Raw genomic sequence first — 19,014 nt, forward strand, 5'->3', positions numbered from 1 at the left:
CTTGAAGAAATTTTAAGAATATACTATTTCCAATTTGCGCAGTGTCTTTTTGAAGATGCTTTTACGTTTCTAGTAATGAAGCTTAGACTGAAGCACACTTGTTCAGAAATTGACAGCTAGGAAGGGGGATAAAAAGAGATTTGTGGCCAAACTCTTCCTTTCTTGTAATGACAGAAGTCATGTTTCATTTTGAAGGGAATGGCACTGTCTGTACAATTACAACTGCAATCCTAAGAGCAGAACCTGGCCATCTGCAGACTAAGTATTCAAAAGCAGGCAAAACATGTCTAACACCAGGTTAATTTAAACTTGAGTAATACCCCAATGTTTTGTTTAAGGTTTCCATCTCTACCACCGATTACCAAGACTCATGCCCGAAAGCTGCATCCTGATTGCCATCGGAGCACTGGTTGGAGCGATCATCTTTGGTACCGATCACAAATCCCCACCAGTGATGAACACAAGTATTTACTTCTTGTATCTGCTTCCACCTATTGTCCTGGAAGAGGGCTATTTCATGCCAACTCGCCCATTTTTTGAAAACTTTGGGTCCATTCTGTGGTGGTCTGTGCTGGGATCTCTGCTGAACTCATTTGGGATTGGTCTCTCCCTCTATGGTGTGTGCCAAATTGAAGCCTTTGGCCTGACTGACCTGAACCTGCTGCAGAACCTGCTCTTTGGCAGCATGATTTCGGCTGTGGATCCTGTGGCAGCTCTGGAAGTTTTTGAAGAAGCCTCTGTTAATGAGCAGCTTTATATGATGATTTTTGGAGAGTCATTGCTAAATGATGGCATAACTGTGGTGAGTTTCTTTCCATTCCTTGTCTTTCTCTCTTAGGGCCCTTATAGCTTGTAGGTTTATCGGACACAGGGCAAGAGCAGCCCTGTGGAAGTCTTAGACACATTATTTATCATGTATTCCACTGTCAACCCCAAACTAATTTTAATATATGTAAACACTACATTTTATATTAACTCTTACAAAAACGTGCTGGTTTAGAGCTTCTGGAAGAGATACTGCTTCTGATTAGACATTGGAAACACACCCTATTCTTGCATTCACTGAGGTGAATGGATAAACAGAAGCTTATTTTGCTGGTAGAACCAGTGTAAGACCTAGGAACATACTTGATATTGTGCAAGCAAATAAACAGAAAAATGTATTCCCTAAGGACTGAGGACAGCAGGGGTAGCAATACAAGAGACCTTTCAATATTCCATGTCTTAGAGAGCACTCATTAAAAAAAAAAGCCTAGTATGGACAATCTCTGGTGGCCTCAATCCCTCCTCCATCTACTGCTGAGATTTTTTCCCAGAGGCCTGGACAGGAATTCCAAAACCCATGAATTGCTTCACATAAGTCTAATTCTGTCAGTAAAAAAATGACGTCATGACATCTGACAAGTGTTCATCTCTTTTGGGTATCAAGTGTCATCTCAAGTGTCCAGAAAAAATACTTGGGAAAAATAGATTTATTATTTTTTTAATAGGAAAAGAGTTTTTTTGTTGTTGTTGTTTTATTATTTTTATTTATTTAATTGTTATTATTTTTTAACAAAGGTCCTTTTGCTAATATATTCATCATTTTCTGCATAGTTATACTAAAACTTGGAGCCACATGAAATTCTAGCTGTGGGCCACATTTGACCAAGACACTTAGAACTTGAATGTTTTTCAAGCAAGACATTTCAAACAGGAAATTCATTGCACAGAAATCAAAAGGACTCTTCAGGCACTGAAAGTTAACTGCAGGTTAAGGAGTTTTGCTAGATAGCATCTTTACAGAATTTAAATCACAGGAATCTAAAACACACAAAAACTATTCAGATACTATTATATATGAGGTACAGTACAACCTGCACTTGTTAAATCTGTACAGAGTTCACTGCTGAAAGGCTTCATGGGAGAAGTGAAGTTCATGAGTAATGTGAAAAGGAAAAGGAATAAAGTAATTTCAGTAAATTCACAGCCTATCGATCATAAATCCGTATCTTGGTAAATCAGAAATGTAGGGCTATTGATTAAAGGACAAATGTTACTTAACTTTGCATGCATACTGCTAATGTGTTACAGCGGTAAAGCAAACAAGCAAACAAAATAATGCACAATTTATCTATCTGCTTAAGAACTTAATGCCTGTTCCTCACTCTGGAAGAACTTGTTTGGTCAATTTTCTGACTGGCTCTCTACCCAGTCTTCCTTTTGTTCCCATGTGTTTACAGTGTGGGTCCTAGTCATGATGGCATTTACACGAGCTTTCAGTCAGGATCCTGTTACAGCACAAATCTGCAGTACCAGAAAGTCTTTAAAACGAGTGGTATTTAGGCATTCCTCCACAGTACAAGGTGGTGTTAGCAAAAGAAATAAAAGGGCTTGCTACATCGCTGTGAGTGAGTTCCCATTGCCCCATGCACCTCATCATTGGTCTCTTCTCACGGCAGCTATGTTGCGATCAGTTTGTCAGCTGCTGCAGGCACATCCCTGCATCAGCCACCTCTCAGAGTTTTTCTGGGCATGCAGGTTTCCAAAGTCTCTACCTGACTTTGTGTCAGAGAAGACTGAACTTCTCATGTGGATGGATCCCGATAGGTTGCTTTTTCCTCCCTAATACTCCACTTGCTATTTTAAAGTCTTTAAAACTGTTTACCTTAGCTGTCTTATCTTACCATTTCCTCACTATTTCTCTCTTAACAGTTCCCTTTGAGTTAACTCAATGTGTTTAAAAGGTAATATCACCAAGATATATTAAATACATATTATTTTCTACTGTTTGAATACAAATATCCCCTGGTTCTTTCCAGCCTGCTAAACATTTTCTCCCAGCAGGACAAACAGGTATGATTTTTGCTGAACTTGTACGTTATATCTGAGGCAACAATAGTTCCCCTTCTCCTGTATTTAGTTTAATATCTTGGTATTAAAAATTCCTAAACTAATTCACTGTAGAATTATAGCATTTATTTAGGAGCTATTCCTTTGACTGAAGGTACTGGAACAGAAGATGATAATTGTACCCTTTGTACCCATTTGTACCTTTTCTCATTCTCCACAGATGGGCTATATCTGTCAATGGAACAAGAAGGTTCCAGGTCCTGTTGTTTCTTTTCCCAATAGCTTCTCCTGAGCAGACTTTTATCATTAGAATGTCTACATCAGTATCATTGCATAGATAGCAGCAGGACTGGTCCTAGTGTGTATCTTAACATTAGTGCAATTTCAAAACCCCATCCAAAACAGTGTTATTGGTAAATTCAGTGCAGATTTCATTCAAATGTTGAACACAAATGGAGAACCCTGATCTTGCTGCTAAGTCTTTCAAGATTGTGAAGCTGTGTCCTTGCTTATGACTAGACCATTTCCATCTTGAAAGGAGCTGAGCACCTGTGTGCATCAGAAAACTAAACATTTCCCCTGACTACTTCATCTCTGGGGCTTGATTTTAGAAACTCTGAGAACACCTATATACCACAACATACTCCAAATGAAGCTGCAGTGACCATTTCCTCCAATGGTGTCAGCTCTTCCTTGTATGCAGCCACAGAACAGTTAAAGAAATCTCCTACATAATGGAGACCAAAGTAAAATTAATTTCTCTATTTGAGGGGGCTTGAATTTATGTCTCTGATGTCTCTGGGGAAGTCTTTGACCACTTGGTGTGTGAGAATTAGGGAGAAGGATGGAGATACTCTCTGCACCTGCCACTGAACTTAAGAATATAAAAAAAATCATGTGGCCAGAGAGGGGAAAAAAAGAAAGTTTTCAAGCTGTCTATGTTGGTGGTTAAGGTAGCCACTTGAAAATCTTTTCTTCCAATGTTTCTGATGTGAACACTGTATGCAATGTGTCACGTAGGCTGACAAAACAGCAGCTCAAGCAAGGAACCCAGCCCAGAGGAGGTGGTACTTTATGGGCAACAGTGTCACACTCTCTCTTCCTCTCCCTGGCTCTATCAGTCATCCAGTGACACACCACTACATGATAATGCCACGTCCAAAAAAAAAAAAGAAAAAGCACTGAAACATAACATTCACAAATTTGTTAAACGAGGCCAACTATCAATCTATACCTTCCTTGTGAGCAAACCAAGGCGTCAAGCTGATTCAGGCTTCCTTTCCATATAAATAGCAAAGACTTGTCATAGAACAGATTGAAAGAAGCACTGAAGAGAAGAACTTGGAGGTGTTGGTTAATGGAAAACTCGACATGAGCTAGCAATGTGTGCTTGCAGCCGAGAAAGCCAACAATATCTTAGGGTGCATCAAAAGTATTGTGGCCAGCAGGTTGAGGGAGGTGATTCTCCCCCTCTACTCTGCTCTCATGAGAACCCACCTGGAGCCCTGCATTCAGCTCTGGGGCCCCCAGCACAAGAAGGACATGGAAGTATTGGAGAGAGTCCAGAGGAAGTCCACGAGGATGATCAGGTGGCTGGAGCACCTCTCCTATGAAGACAGGCTGAGGTAGTTGAGGTTGTTCAACTTGGAGAGAGAAGGCTCCAAGGAGACCATATAGTGGCCTTCCAGTACATAAAGAGGGCCTGCAGGAAAGCTGGAAAGGGATTCTTTGTCAGAGAATGTAGGGACAGGACAAATTAAAACCAAAACTAAAAAAAAAGAAATTAAACTAAAACATGGGAGATTTAGATTAGATATAAGGAACAAATCCTTTACTATGAGGGTGTTGAGGCCCTGGTTGCCCAGAGAAGCTGTGGATGCCTCATCCCTGCAAGTGTTCAAGGCCAGGCTGGATGGGGCTTTGACCAACCTGGTCTGGTGGGAGGTGTCCCTGCCCATGGCAGGGGGCTGGAACTAGAAAGGCTTTAATGTCCCTTCCAACCCAAACTATTCTATTATTCTATGATTCTGTAAAGAATTATAGTACCTCATGTGCTGGAAACACTGTAAAGTAACTTAGCTAAGCAACATTTACTTGGGGTCTTACTTGTGTGATGTCCAATGTTGTTGTGAAGAACAGCTCACTTCCACAAATCACATTACAAAAGATGGAAATTGCATCGTATTTCAATAGCTACCATTATTGTGCAAATTCTCTTACGTTATATAGCTACTTCAGGAGGCAGAAAAAGAGAGAAAAACTTAATAAATCATTTCCTGATGATAAATAGCCTTATTCAAAAGTGAGCATGGATCAATACCTTGATATCATTTATAAAGAATCACGTCTTAGAAAGAGATTGAAGTCAGCAAGAAAGAGGAAAGAGAGAGCAGGCTTTGTAATTAAACACTGCATGGTAAGTACTAGAAATTTTGCTTGCTGTGGGAAGACATGAACCCTCTTTTCCTTATGTGTCATTGAAGAACCCAATTTCATACATATTCACCCAGAAAAAAACATCTATGATGTTTTACTTTGGGATGCTTTCACATGAAATATTTTATTGCACTGTGTCTGTCCCCCAGAAATATTATCAATGAGCCTCCTGGAGAACAGACTTTGGAGCTCAGGATTATATGTTCCCAGCAGCAATTTAATATTGCACAGTAGCTGGGGAATAATTATTATTTTAATAAGCTTAAATCCTCTACCTGCAAATATATGCTTTAATCTTCTTAACACTCTTCTGAAATTAACTATATGAAGAAGATAGACAAAAGAAAAACATAAAACAAATTATTTTTCTCTATTTTGTGTTGTGGAACATATACTTTGGTGCAACAGCTATGGAGAAATGGTGTCTTTAGATGTTCCTAAAAGTCTCTTGAAAACTGAAAGGTGACTTTCATATGTTAGACATTTCCTATAAATAAATCTGTCAGGATTTAATGACAACCAACTGTCAGCAGCTTCTAAGAAATTTTTATCACTACTCCCTTCATTCCCATGGAGACTTTGGATTAGTTTTTAAATAATGGATGAAAGAGGAACATACTGAAGATTTTTCATCATGAATTTCTGAATGAGAAATTATTAATAATATAAGTCTGGTAAACTTATCTGATCTAAAATAAATGAAATTATCTTTACAGACCAATTTATAATATATAGTGAATTCAATCTGTCATGTAATACAACATTGTTTTCTTTTTATTTTTGACATTTCAGGTTTTATAGTCAGAATGTAAGTATGAAGTGTCTTTAAGCCCCTTATGGTGCCATATCTTTTAGTTCCTACTTTGAAGTTGAGAGTACAGTCACAGAATTCCTGGGAATGAGTTTAAGTGGCATGAAACCGAAAACATACATGTATGAGGTTAGAGAGACTATGAACTTCACACACTGATGCTACATTAACATAGGATTTATAGGGAACAGGGTGGGCAAGGAAATGGAGGGAAACTCCAAAATAGAATGTTAAAAGTAAAGAGGTGTAGAGCCAGATTGGCACCTTTTTCAGCCAGATTGGAAAAGCTTCCTTTGAATATTTGTGTAAATGCAGTTGTGACAGCCATTCACTCTAGATTTTTCATTGTTAATCATGATAGGATATAATTATTGTATCAATAAGTCAACTCATTAAAACTTAGATTAAATAAGATTTCTACTCTAACACTAATAACAGAACTTTAATAATTGTATTTATCTAGCTAGAGGCAACCTGAAACTGCTACTTTGCTGATCTGTCCAAAGCAATATCTGACACACGTATATGCACATATATGTATGTATAAAATGTGTAAATTTACAAGTTTCAGAAAGAAATATAACTGCTATATCCTCATTTTTGCACATAGGTATTATATAACATCTTCATCGCCTTCACCCAGATGCACAGGTATGAAGAGATTGAATCCATCGACATCCTTGCTGGCTTTGCTCGCTTCTTCGTGGTGGGGCTGGGTGGTATGCTGTTTGGCATCGTCTTTGGATTTGTTTCAGCACTCATGACTCGATTCACCCACAACGTTTCTGCTATTGAACCTTTGCTGGTCTTCATGTTCAGCTACCTGTCATACTTGTCTGCTGAAACCCTTTACATCTCAGGAATTTTGGCGTGAGTATTCCTTATGGCTTTTTGGATGTACTCTTGAGAGAACAGGCAACCTTTCATGGAGGTTGTTTGCTTGAGGCTAGTGTAACACCATCATTTTCAGCATCTGGCCTAGAGACCTGCAGTGAATGGCTTCTAAGGGGTCTGTAAGTGGATCGATAATTAGGAAAAGCAATCCTATACTCAGTGTAGGCATAAATGTAGTACTGAGGAGTGGATATCTGTGCTGGTGTTTTGGGGAGACTTTTGCCTGCCAGAAAAAAAAAAAAGAAAAAAAAAGGTTGCACTTGTATAATGTGACCAGTGCTGACACCAGCTGGCTGTTTTCTGTTCCTTGGGGCATGAAGGAGCAGTCTGCTACCTTTGGTAAACCAGTTCAGTGAGAGAATGATCTGATGCCACTGGTACTAGACCAGTGTGTCTGCATTTATTGGTAAGCATCATCACCGCCAAACTACAATAGGGATAAAAAGTAAGGTGTGGAAACAGTAAAAAAATTAAAAATGTCAGAGTTATTGCTTTTGTGTATAGTTGTGAACATAAGTTCTAATGTAGTTTACTGGAATTACACTACTCTAGAACAACATCAGTAGAAGAAGAGAAAGGAAGGAATAGGAGACAAAAGTGAGAAACATCAGGAAAAGACTGCTGGTAGAGGAAAAGATCCTGCACCTAACAACCTCTCAGAAGGGTGAAGTATAAAGAAAGTATACCCGGTGAGGTGGCAAATGCTCCAGCTAGTGCTGTGGGCTGCCCAGCTGGTGGGCGGCAGGAGCTGGTGTGGCTTGCATTGGCTCTGAGCTCACAAGCCAGTGAGGCCTCACAGGCTTTGGTGCTCCCAGAGGAGAGAGATCTCCAGAAAACTCTTACTTACACATTGAGAACAAACCAGTTAAAATTTAATAAATTAAAGTGTGTAGCTGTTGCTTTCCAGACAGGTACATTTGCTCATGTCTACTTGTCAAACTCTGGTTTGGTTAGCTGTACAGCACAACTGGCTTTGTACAAGCAACCTTTGCAGGATTGCTCTGGGAAGTTAGTTTGGAATATTTAACCATATTAAATAAGTATTTAGGTAGGAAATACGTTTCTCTGGGCAATTAGACAACAGAATTGAATCTTAGGCTTTGTTTTGCATCTCCAGCACACTTGCCTTAAGGTGACTGGTGACTTTAGATGAGCAGGGTTAGACCACCTGTATAATGATCACAAATACTACATGGACCCTTTTCTACCTGTATTGCCCAGAATAATGCTTCCCTGCCTATTTGTTACACATGACTATGTAGCTCTTTATTCCTCTTACTTTTTATTTTCATTAGAGTATTGAAATTATTAGTAATAAAAAATGTTAATATAATTGGGATTCATTATTCTTACTGCTTCATTGAGGAAATTATTACTTGTTTTAGGGATGGGAACTTATTGTCACCCTTCTGAATTATTGAGGAATTCATTCATTTGTCACTTGGATCATGAAAGTCTATTATGCGTGTGTCTTTGAAAGTCAACAGTATTAAACTTTAATGCTTAATGACATTGTCTTAAAGTGTTCTTGGACCTGCTAAATGTCTCATTTCTACCAGAATACCCTTGAGATTTCTTCAGTGGAAATTAAATGAGCAGAAACTAGATGAAGGTTTATTTAACGAGCAGTCAACATTCTCTGAATTCACAAGTTCAGAAAAATATAATCCCAAGAAGCCCCTAAAGACTAAAAGAGTATCAACAGAAACTAGACAGATGATGGAATATATTACTACCATAGCACTGAATCTATCTACATACTACTGTGGAAAATAAAGGGGATAAGAGAAACCATCTTCAGTAGTCCTGTTTGAAGACTACTGCTCAGTATGAATGTGACCAGCATCTGTGCTGGATCGTGGCCAATACCTCTGAAGCAGGCTCTAGTCTTGATTAACAGCAAAGATGTGGAAAAAGATTCTTTTCCTTCCTTAGGAGTATCCCTCACACCGTGAGCAACTAAAAGGGGTGAAGGACACATCTGTAGGGTAATTAATTTTCCCCACAGTGGGTTTCTTTGGGATGGGAATTTCTGAAGCTTAATATGGTCCTGCTGATCTGCCACCCAGCTGGAAGGGAGCCAGTGGGGGCTTTGGTCAATGTAGAGGACTACCACCATATTCTCCCACCATCATCTTGAAGCAGAAGATCACTGACAGGCAGGTTATGTCCCTCTAACTGATCTATCCACAGGCTGGTACGAAATTGACCGCCCTTTGTTTGAGACTCAAATATTTGTTGTGTGGTGGTTGTGTGTTAGACATTCAAAATAAAATGGACTTTGAACAGGAATATGATACCCTCACTTCCTCCCCAGGGAGGCTGACTGATTTGCTTCCTTTTTCCTGTATACAAAATTGGTTCACAGTGCTGCATTAAGATGCTCTCACTGAAATAGCTAGTGTTACTGAAGAAGTAAAATGCTATATGATATTAGGAAGGTTAAAAGTCAGTGATGGAGAGTGCAGGTAATGAAGGCAAAAGCTGTTCTTAAATAAAATAAAATTAAAAATAATAATTTAAAAAACTGTTTGTAACTGATCTGTGATGTTTTGCCTGGTATAGCATGACAGCATGTGCAGTGACTATGAAGAAATACGTGGAGGAGAACGTTTCTCAGAATTCCTATACGACAATAAAATACTTCATGAAGATGCTGGGCAGCGTCAGTGAGACCCTGATTTTTGTATTCATGGGAGTGTCTACAGTGGGAAAAAACCACGAGTGGAACTGGGCCTTCATTTGCTTCACTCTGCTTTTCTGCCTCATTTGGCGAGCACTGAGTAAGTCAGCTTTTGTGGGCAAGCTACATCTCTGAGGGAAAACTTTTTGTGCAAAGGTATGTTAGTAAAGCCTGTGCAGACTGGTATAACCGGTTTAATAACGAATTTCCTAGGCATGCATTACAGTCAACTTAATTTCATAAATACCCATGTGCAGAAAAAGAGGAAAAAACAAACTCAAACAAATCTTAATGCCAGTCTCCAAGTGCAGGCTTTATGATTAAGCAAGAACGGAAAACTTTAAGCAAAATTAAAATATTACCATGATTACGCCTATATAGAAGCAGATATCTTAGTTAACTATATGCTCTTGGGTAAGTGGACTTAATAATTTAATTGCATTCTGTAATTAGCTTTCTAATTGGATAATAAATGTATATAAGCATGCTTCTGGTCCTGGGTCTATAATACTAAAGGTCCTGTGCCAGGAGTGCCTAGAGGACGTCAGACTATATGTGGGACACAATTTCTCATCTTCTCCTAATGTCCAGGATGGGTCAGCAGAAAATGAAAAGTTGGGAGAGAGAGGATAGGAAGGCACAGAGGAGGAATTATGCTTTATGTGAAGGTGTGTATTGAACGTATGGAGTTCCCTTGGCAAATGTGAGGAATCGGCAGAGAGTTTGTGCTTAAGGATCAGAGGACAGACCAGTACAGCTGATGTTTTGACAGATGTTTACTGCAGCTCTCCTGATCAACAGAAGGAGGCAGATGAACCATATTTTATGCTCTGTAGAAAGTATCACAGTCACAGGCCCCACTACTCATGAGAGACTTCGACTACCCCGATATGTGTTGGAAGGGCAGTATGGCTATGTACGAGACATCCAGGAGATTTCTGAAAAATGTTGAAGACAATTTCTTGATGCAGGTGATTGAAGAACCAGCTGTGGAATATGCTTTTCACAAGTCAAAAATGTGCCTTTGTGACAAAATAGGCCAACGGCATCCTGGGCTACACTAGCAAGTGTGTAGCCAGCAGGCCCAAAGAAGTGTTTCTTCCCATCTGTTCAGCACTGGTGAGAGTATCCGGTGTGTCCAGTTCTTGGCTCCCTGTTAAAGGAAAGATATGGAGGTTCTGGAGGAAGTGCAAGAGGTCACCAAACTGGTCAGGACCTAGAGCACTGGATATACAAGGAGAGCCTGAGAGAGCTCAGCCTGAAAAAGAGAGAGCTCACAGAAAACCTTATTGCTGTCTACAAGTACTTGATCAGAGGGTAGAGAGAAGATAAAGCCTGATCAGAGAACAGAGAGAAGATGAAGCCAGACTCTTCTCAGAGGTGCACATCAGTAAGATAAGAGGTTACAGACACAAGGTAGAATATGGGAAATTCTAATTAGATAGTAGGAACCCATTTAACATGAGAGTGATCCAATATTACAACAGCAGCACAACTCTACAACCTTGAAGGTACTCAAGACTTGATTAGTGCTCTGAGCAACCTGATTTGATTAGATCTCCTTTGAGTAGGAGTTTGTTCTAGATGACCTCCAACGGTCACTTCCAACATGCAATACTCTGAGTTTGGGACCAACTAAGCATAGGCATCAAAGAGCTGAGGTTAAGGTGCTATTTCTTAAATCTCTCAGGTAGCTCTGGCGCATTGGAACAGTTCTGTTATATAGTGATGACACAATTACTCAACTGTAAAGGTGATGTGATTGTTGTGGGTTTGAAAGCAAGAAGGCAATGATTAAATATTTCCTTGCTAACCCTGGGCCAACAGTGCCCTGTATGTCTTTAAAAGGCTTCCTTTTGGAGTCCATATAGGAATAACCTTCCAAAAAAGAGATAAAAAATCTTCTGTGTGTAAAACCACTTTGCTGTTACATGCCCCTTTGTCTCTCAAACACCAAAGGGAGTGCAAGAGTTTTCTAGAGGATGGTCAAAATATTTCCCCTGAACTTGTTTGCTAAAATGATTGCATCATTTTCTCTGAAGCTTGAATAAGGTAAAAAGAATTGGTTTGAGGGTGACACATAACACAGTTTCGGTCTGAGTAGTTGATTATCTAGCATAATGTATTGGTTTATGCAGCCAGGGTTTTGTACTGGGAGGTGCTCCAGGGGTGGCCTCTGTGAGCAGAGCCCAGCAGCTGCCCCATGTCAGAACAGGGCCAGCTCCAGATGGCTCCAAAAGGGACCCGCTGCTGGCCAGAGCCAAGACAATATGTGATTCTGGTTGTGACTCTTTGGAATCATATTTAAGAAAGAGAAAAACCTGTTGTGCAACAGCAGATGGGAGACAGGAGTGAGACAATGTGAGAGAAGCCACCCTGCAGGCACCAAAGTCAATTCAGAAGGAGGGCAGGAGGTGCTCCAGGCACAAAGCAGCAGTTCCTGTGCGACTTGTGGAGAGGCCCTGTTGGAGCAGGCTGTCCCCCTGCAGCCAATGAGTCCCACATGGAGCAGATCTCCATGCTGCAGCCTGTGGAGGAGCCCCTGCAGGAGTAGGCCCTGAGCTGGAGCTGCAGCCCGTCGAGCTCACGCAGGAGCAGGAGTTTGGGGGGAGACACTGCCCATAGGGGACCCGTGCTGGAGCAGTTTGCTCCTGGGGATGGACCCCGTGGTACGGAGCCATGTGGGAGCAGTTGTTGAAGAGCTGCTGCCTGTGGGCAGCCCCCACAGGATCAGTTTGGGAAGGACGGCATCCCGTGGGAGGGACCCCACATGGAGCAGGGGCAGAGAGTGACTGTGAAGGAGTGGTGGAGACGAAGCTTTAGGGACTGACCACAGCCCCCATTCCCCATACCCCTTTGCTGCTTGGGGGGAGGAGGTAGACGAGGGTGGATGTGGGAAAGGTGTTTGTAGTTTCCTTTTATCTTTGCACTGCTCGAGTCTGAGGGCAATAAGCAATACATTTCATTAATCTCCCTGTGCTGAGTCTGTTTTGCCCATAACAGTAACTGTGAGTGATCTTCCTGTCCTTATCTCAACCCACAAGTTTGCTTTTGTTTTCATTATATTTTCTCCCCCTGTCCTTCTGAGGAGAGGCAATGAGAGATTTGGTGTTGTGGTGCTTAGCTGCCCATCAATGTTAAACTACCATACATATCTAAAGCTAGTGCTGCTAAACTTACCCAAAATAATTCACTAAATTTATCAGTGAATACAGAGTAAAATAACACCAGTAATTATCATGATTTTTCAATACTTACTTTAGCAATATAAGTTTCCACACAAATCACACACAAATCATAGGATAAAAAAACCACCAATCCTTACATAGCCACAGGCTGTCTGATGAATTTTAACTTTTATTGACGTTTATTGAAAGCAAAATGAAATCTGAGAAATAAACAGAGAATTACAGAGACAGAAAGCCAGAGGATTAAAAATTAAAATGTTATTACTCTGCCTTTCAGTGAACCTATCCACAGGATTTGTTGGTAAAGAATTGTTCAAACACTTTGGGCAGACACTGTGAAAGCAGGAAACATTGCAAGGGAAGGCACAGGAAAAAACTCTCATCTAGTGTTTTTTTTTTTTTTTTGTGTCCAGAACACTTCAGAGAAGTGCAACATAAAGACAGGAAGTAAATCTTTTCCCCTAATCACACTTCTAAACCCATATGAGAATTTAAAACTTGAAGCAGTTAATAAACACACACTTTTCTAGGACTTTTTCACACAAAGATTAAGTATTTGGTCAAAGAGAAGCTACAAGAACCAAAAATTGAAAAGAAAGGTCTGTCAACTGCTGCCTGAGACAAAACATGCTTTGTTTTGCTTTGAATATTTTCTTTTTCTGCTTTCTTAATAACAATTGGGGTTTGTTTGTTTGTTTGTTTTGCCTTCTTAGGCGTATTTGCTCTCTTCTATATCAGTAACAAGTTCCGAACGTATCCCTTCACTGTGAAAGACCAACTCATTATTTCCTACAGTGGTCTTCGAGGAGCCAGCAGCTTCTCTCTTGCGTTCTTGCTCCCAGTGAACCTCTTTCCAAGGAAAAATTTGTTCATTACTGCTACACTTGTAGTTATATACTTTACAGTATTCATCCAGGTAAGTGGATGTATTGCTTAATGTATAGCTTTCACAAAACCAAGGTGACCAGGTCATTCCACTTGGTTTACACTGCTGCACAAGGAGGAACTGGATCTTCTGGATGTCCCGTACTCTTTATTTTCCCCTACAAATAACTCAGATACTCTTGGGTGTCCACAGAGCACTATGCACCTCAGCATAATAGTGGTTAGGCATTTAGATCCCATCGGAATGTTTTCATAAAACCAGTTTTGTTTCTATTTCCCTTTTTTTAAATGCTAGATTCTCTAGTAGTGCAATAGAGAATCGGGAACAGCTGAAAATAGTTTCTACATGAAAAACAAAACAAAAAAAAGAACCAAGCCAAATCAAACCAAACCAAAATGCTTAATTCTGAAAATATAGAAGTAAGAGTTTTCAAGACCATAAGGACCTCACAAAGACAATGCCTTCTTCCAACTGAATGCTGTTTTGGTGAAAGTTGGCAATGAGTCAGTTACTTTATGTGGTTAAAACATGTTGATAAACACAGTCTTGATTAAAATATAGGTACACATTTTTTAGTTTTTGTTTTTGAGTTTTAATCCTCTCCTGTTGTAACCGATCATTATCCTAAGACAGCTTTTCTGAGTGATTAAAATGAAATCCGCTTTCTTGTTTTCTGCTTTAATTTTTGAGATATTATTAACACTTCAACTTACTGTTCCAAATGCAGGGAATCACAATTGGACCATTGGTCAGATATCTAGATGTTAAAAAGACCAACAAAAAGGAGTCCATCAATGAAGAAATTCACATGAGAGTAAGTTTTTGATACCAGTAAGTAGTAGCCTAAAAAGAAAAGGTAGGGTGTTCAGAAAGAGATGGATTAAAGGAGGCATTTGGTAGCCCTGGTATTTACTGAATTTGGGCTTCTTATGCTTTTTAGAACATTTAGAGGGAAATCTAGGCATAATATTCTAAAATGTGATAGTTCATTTGTATTCATAGTGACTGTCACATTATAATAATACTGTACTGTAACTGACATGGCATAGCAGGACTCTTATATCTGGATACTTGTGACCATGGTGGGACAGGTACATAAAAGCAGCATTTACAAAATGCATTTATCATCCTTTCCAGACAGATTTGTTAGATACCTTTGTTGCCATCTTTTGATTGATTATAAACACATTGACACCTTAAAAGTCTTAATCATGTTTTGGTGAAGTGAAAAGGGTTGAATCATTGGTCTGCAAATTTAATTCTGAATAACAGTCTTTTTCCCTTTCAAACATTTGCTTTAGCTCTCAAGTTACCTATGTATAAAATAATAGAAAACTGCTCAAAATAACTTAGCAACACTAGGCAAAATATGCATACACTTTTATTTTTACTCTAGGGAATATATCTGAAATTAACAAAATGATCATGCCTTAAAATTAAACACATTCAAAAACCATTAGCAAAACCAGAGCATCTCAACTGATTTGAATTTGAATTGAATTTGATTCTTGCTATTCCAACCTTTGCATTTAGCTTTGAATGGTAATTGTTCAAAAGCACCACTTACAGCTATACATATGGAGGAACTGGTCATTTTCTGTCTGTTTCCGTAATGCTAGAAATGGACAGAAGATGACTGAAAATTCTGATACTTAGCAGTGATGAACTTGCCATTCTCATGACAATATACAAAATCCTCAGGGAATTTGCAGGTCATGGCAAGGGCTAAAGTGTGGAGTACCTGGCCCCACACATGCAGAGGGATGTCACACATACAGAAAGAAGACCTAGGTGGCATATCCAATAATTTTGGTTTTGGTCTCAGTAGACAAAAAGGACCATGCAATTTAGATGCTCAGTATTGTTTTCCACTGTGTACAGCCCTTTACTCAGTTTTATATTTTGTTAAGTGATGGTGAGATGATATCAGACAGAACTGCCACCTCAATCAAAATATTGCCACTGCAGCCAAGCACAGTGGGATGGATATTTGCCTTGATTTTTAGAAAAATGTAGTTATTTTCAGAATTAACTCACCCTTCCCATTTAAAAAATATATAAAAAAAAAAGAATGAAAGAAAGAAAGAAAGAAAAAGGAAAAAAAAAAAAGAGAAAATCCTATCAACAGTTGCATATTTGTGGTGACATTATTTTCTCATAATGGCCACTTAAATTTCTTCCGTGTTTGTTTCTCCAGTTGATGGATCACTTCAAGGCTGGTATTGAAGACGTATGTGGACATTGGAGTCATTATCAGCTGAGAGATAAGTAAGCATCTCTTACTGCAGACTATTATAATAAAATAACCTATCATCTGTGATGTAAAATACAAAAGGTAAATAGAATAAGAAATCCATCTTGTGCCCCATGAGGCTAAAATAGCATGAAAATATTGGGGACGTGTGCAATATCTCTTTTTAAAAAGTGAACTCCTGAGTAATTGCTATCTCTTGGGATTGCAGTGCCCATATATTGTCTGCTAAATTGCTTCTGCACAAACAGGGATAAAATGAGCCTTCTGAAAGAAAAAAACGTAGCAGATAAATTCATGCTGCAGGCATCAGACTATGCATATAGCTTTGGCATAAATCTTTGGTCTGTGGCAGTGTTCCTTTAGGTTGAGATTTGGAATGGAAGATGTGTATGGTGTCAGTGCTTCACTGTCTTTCTCTATAAGCCTCCAAGACAAATACAATCCCTTGTAGGTGAGTACAGATTATAGAATTACTAATTTTTCCTTACAAATCTTTGTAATTAGTTATATTCAAAATTAAAAAAAAAAAAATAGTGGAGGAAATGTTGGCATTTAAATATCGAGTAGCACAGGCAGATACTTTCATTCTGGTCTTCACTCAGGAAATCACAGAATCACAGAATCCCCAAATGGCTAAGATTGGAAGGAACCTCTAAGTCCTACCAGCCTGATAAGCAGGATCACCTAGAGCACATTACACAGGATGGCATCCAGGAGGGGTTTGAATATCTCCAGAGAAGGAGAATCCACAACCTCTCTGGGTAACCTCTGCCAGTGCTCTGTCACCCTCACAGTAAAGAAATGCCCTCTCATATTGAGCCAGAACCTTCTGTGCTTCAGTTTGTGCCTGTTGTCTCTCATCCTGGTGCAGGGCACAACTGAGAAGAGACTGGCTCCATCCTCTTGGCACCCTCCCTTCAGATATTTGTACACATTGATGAGGTGTCTCCTCAGTCTTCTCTTTTCCAGGCTAAACAGGCCCAGCTCTCTCAGCCTGTCATAATATGGCAGGTGCTCCAGTCCTCTAATCATCTTAGTAGCCCTAAAATACAGGACCAGTGCTGTCTTCTATAAGCAGGATGAGGTGATATTGTCAAGTTTCGTGGATCTTTCAGGCATTGCTCAGAAGAAATCAACCTGGGATTCTAAGCTGCCTTCTTCCAGAAGGGCACTCTGCAATCATGTTGGCCTCCATCTCAACATGTTAATGTTGTGAAGATAGACTAATCTTTTCCACAGACATCATATTCTGATGCTATGGACTAAGTGTTATCCCTAAGATCATGCCTAGACTTCTGTGTCTGAGACCTCCAGCTCACCACTCAGCACTGAACCCCAGTAATCTAGACTGGGTGTTTGCTGTGACATGTGGAAGTTCCCTTCATGACTAGGTTTCTCCTTATAAAAATCAAAAATTAGGAGTGGGAAGAAGGTTGGTCTGTATCCAGTTCTCATTTCTACAGGGTATGCTGGTGTATCTAGGGCGCTTACCTGGACCTAGAAACTAAATGCCTTCTAATGCCTTCTTGGCTCTCACAGTAGAGATAGATAGCTTTAGAGCAGCCACTGGGGCAACACCACTGCCTGTGCAGTCAATAAGCTAAACAAATCCCTCTTAGAGCAGTAATTTAATTGAAATAACAGCATTTCCAATTTCAGTAAGATAAAATATTATTTCCACTTATCTCACATCTACGCAAATGCTTTGATAAGAGACATTTTTCCATTTTTATTTATTTTTTTCATAAATGTAATGTTTCTGTTCACGGGCAGATTCCAATGGCATATATGTAAAAAAAAATAATGTAAGAAGATTGTATTAAAAAGTATTCCCTAGACTTTCCTGTGTAACTTCAAAAATGCTTAGCATATGTGTATCACAATTAATTACCTTAGTGATGACACTTCAGGTTGATTTCTGAAAATAATTATATATATATATATATATATATATATATATATAAAGAGCTTCAATCCCAACCAAAACATTAATGTACCTCTCTCTATTACTTGAGGAAGAATGAAGACCAGTCATGTTAAGAGAAAATGTACAAAATTCTATTGCTTTTCTTAGCATTGTGGAAATCATTATCTTGCTGTGGTAAACTGTTCCTTTGAAAGAAACTTGTAAGAAGATCTGCTGTTCTGCTAAACATCTGCCTGAAAGTAGATACCTGTTCCAAAGCACACACATACATTCACATTCAAATTATGTCATACATCAGAGATACTTTACAATCTGCAGCATGCGTGCACATAGTATTTTGTGGTCCATTCAATTTCTCTGTCATTCAGAATACAAAGAAGTATATTTTATCCAGCCTAATTGTTGGGATTCAAAATTATCAGCAACATAATGCGCCCAAACTACTGTAACTACTGGGCCATTTGAAGCATTATTGGTGGCTGGCTGAATAGGCCAGGATTACTGTAAGAGCAGCTGCTGCTGTTATGCCCTATTAGAATAAAACATTTGTATGAAAGCATGGAGACTGGCCATATTCTTTTCTTACAAATGTGGCAGTGTTATATAAACACATATCCAGTCCTCTTCTTTGCTTTGATTGCAGATTGTTTCTTTCTTTTGTCCAGTGGGCTTTACAATCTCTGTGGACCACCAGACCATGCCAAATGTCCCCCTAAAGGTTTCTGTTCACTTGTTCTTCAGGAGTCCACAGGTGCCTTTAATTTGGATACAGTTTCCACTGGTGAATTATAGATGTGCACATTTGAATGAAGATCAGCTTGACCCACAGAAATAAAAACACATTTCACTTCTTTACACTTCGTTTTTAACTTCTCTTTTGCAGATTTAAGAAGTTTGACAATAAGTATTTGAAGAAAATTTTAATTCGGGAGCATCAACCCAAATCCAGCCTTGTGTCATTATACAAAAAGATGGAGATAAAACTGGCCATAGAGATGGCTGAGAATGCCATGGAAATTTCAAAATCATCCACAGCTTCTTTACAGTGAGTACTGACCTCTTCATCTTTTGTGGAGCTGAGTGGGATAGGACGGAAGGCAATA

General features: G+C 39.3%; 1 protein-coding gene across 1 annotated transcript in view; it reads left to right on the plus strand.

Annotated features, from left to right (window-relative positions):
* Positions 1-19,014, plus strand: part of SLC9A4 (solute carrier family 9 member A4) — a 40,934-nt gene that overhangs the window by 4,520 nt on the left and 17,400 nt on the right. Inside the window, 7 exon segments of the mRNA XM_005013443.6 lie at positions 339-802; positions 6,690-6,949; positions 9,539-9,756; positions 13,558-13,760; positions 14,458-14,544; positions 15,928-15,998; positions 18,795-18,956. Of these exon segments, the coding sequence (XP_005013500.4) occupies positions 339-802; positions 6,690-6,949; positions 9,539-9,756; positions 13,558-13,760; positions 14,458-14,544; positions 15,928-15,998; positions 18,795-18,956 (1,465 nt within the window).

Source organism: Anas platyrhynchos, chromosome 1 (assembly GCF_047663525.1).
Source record: "Anas platyrhynchos isolate ZD024472 breed Pekin duck chromosome 1, IASCAAS_PekinDuck_T2T, whole genome shotgun sequence".
Classification (NCBI taxonomy): domain Eukaryota; kingdom Metazoa; phylum Chordata; class Aves; order Anseriformes; family Anatidae; genus Anas; species Anas platyrhynchos.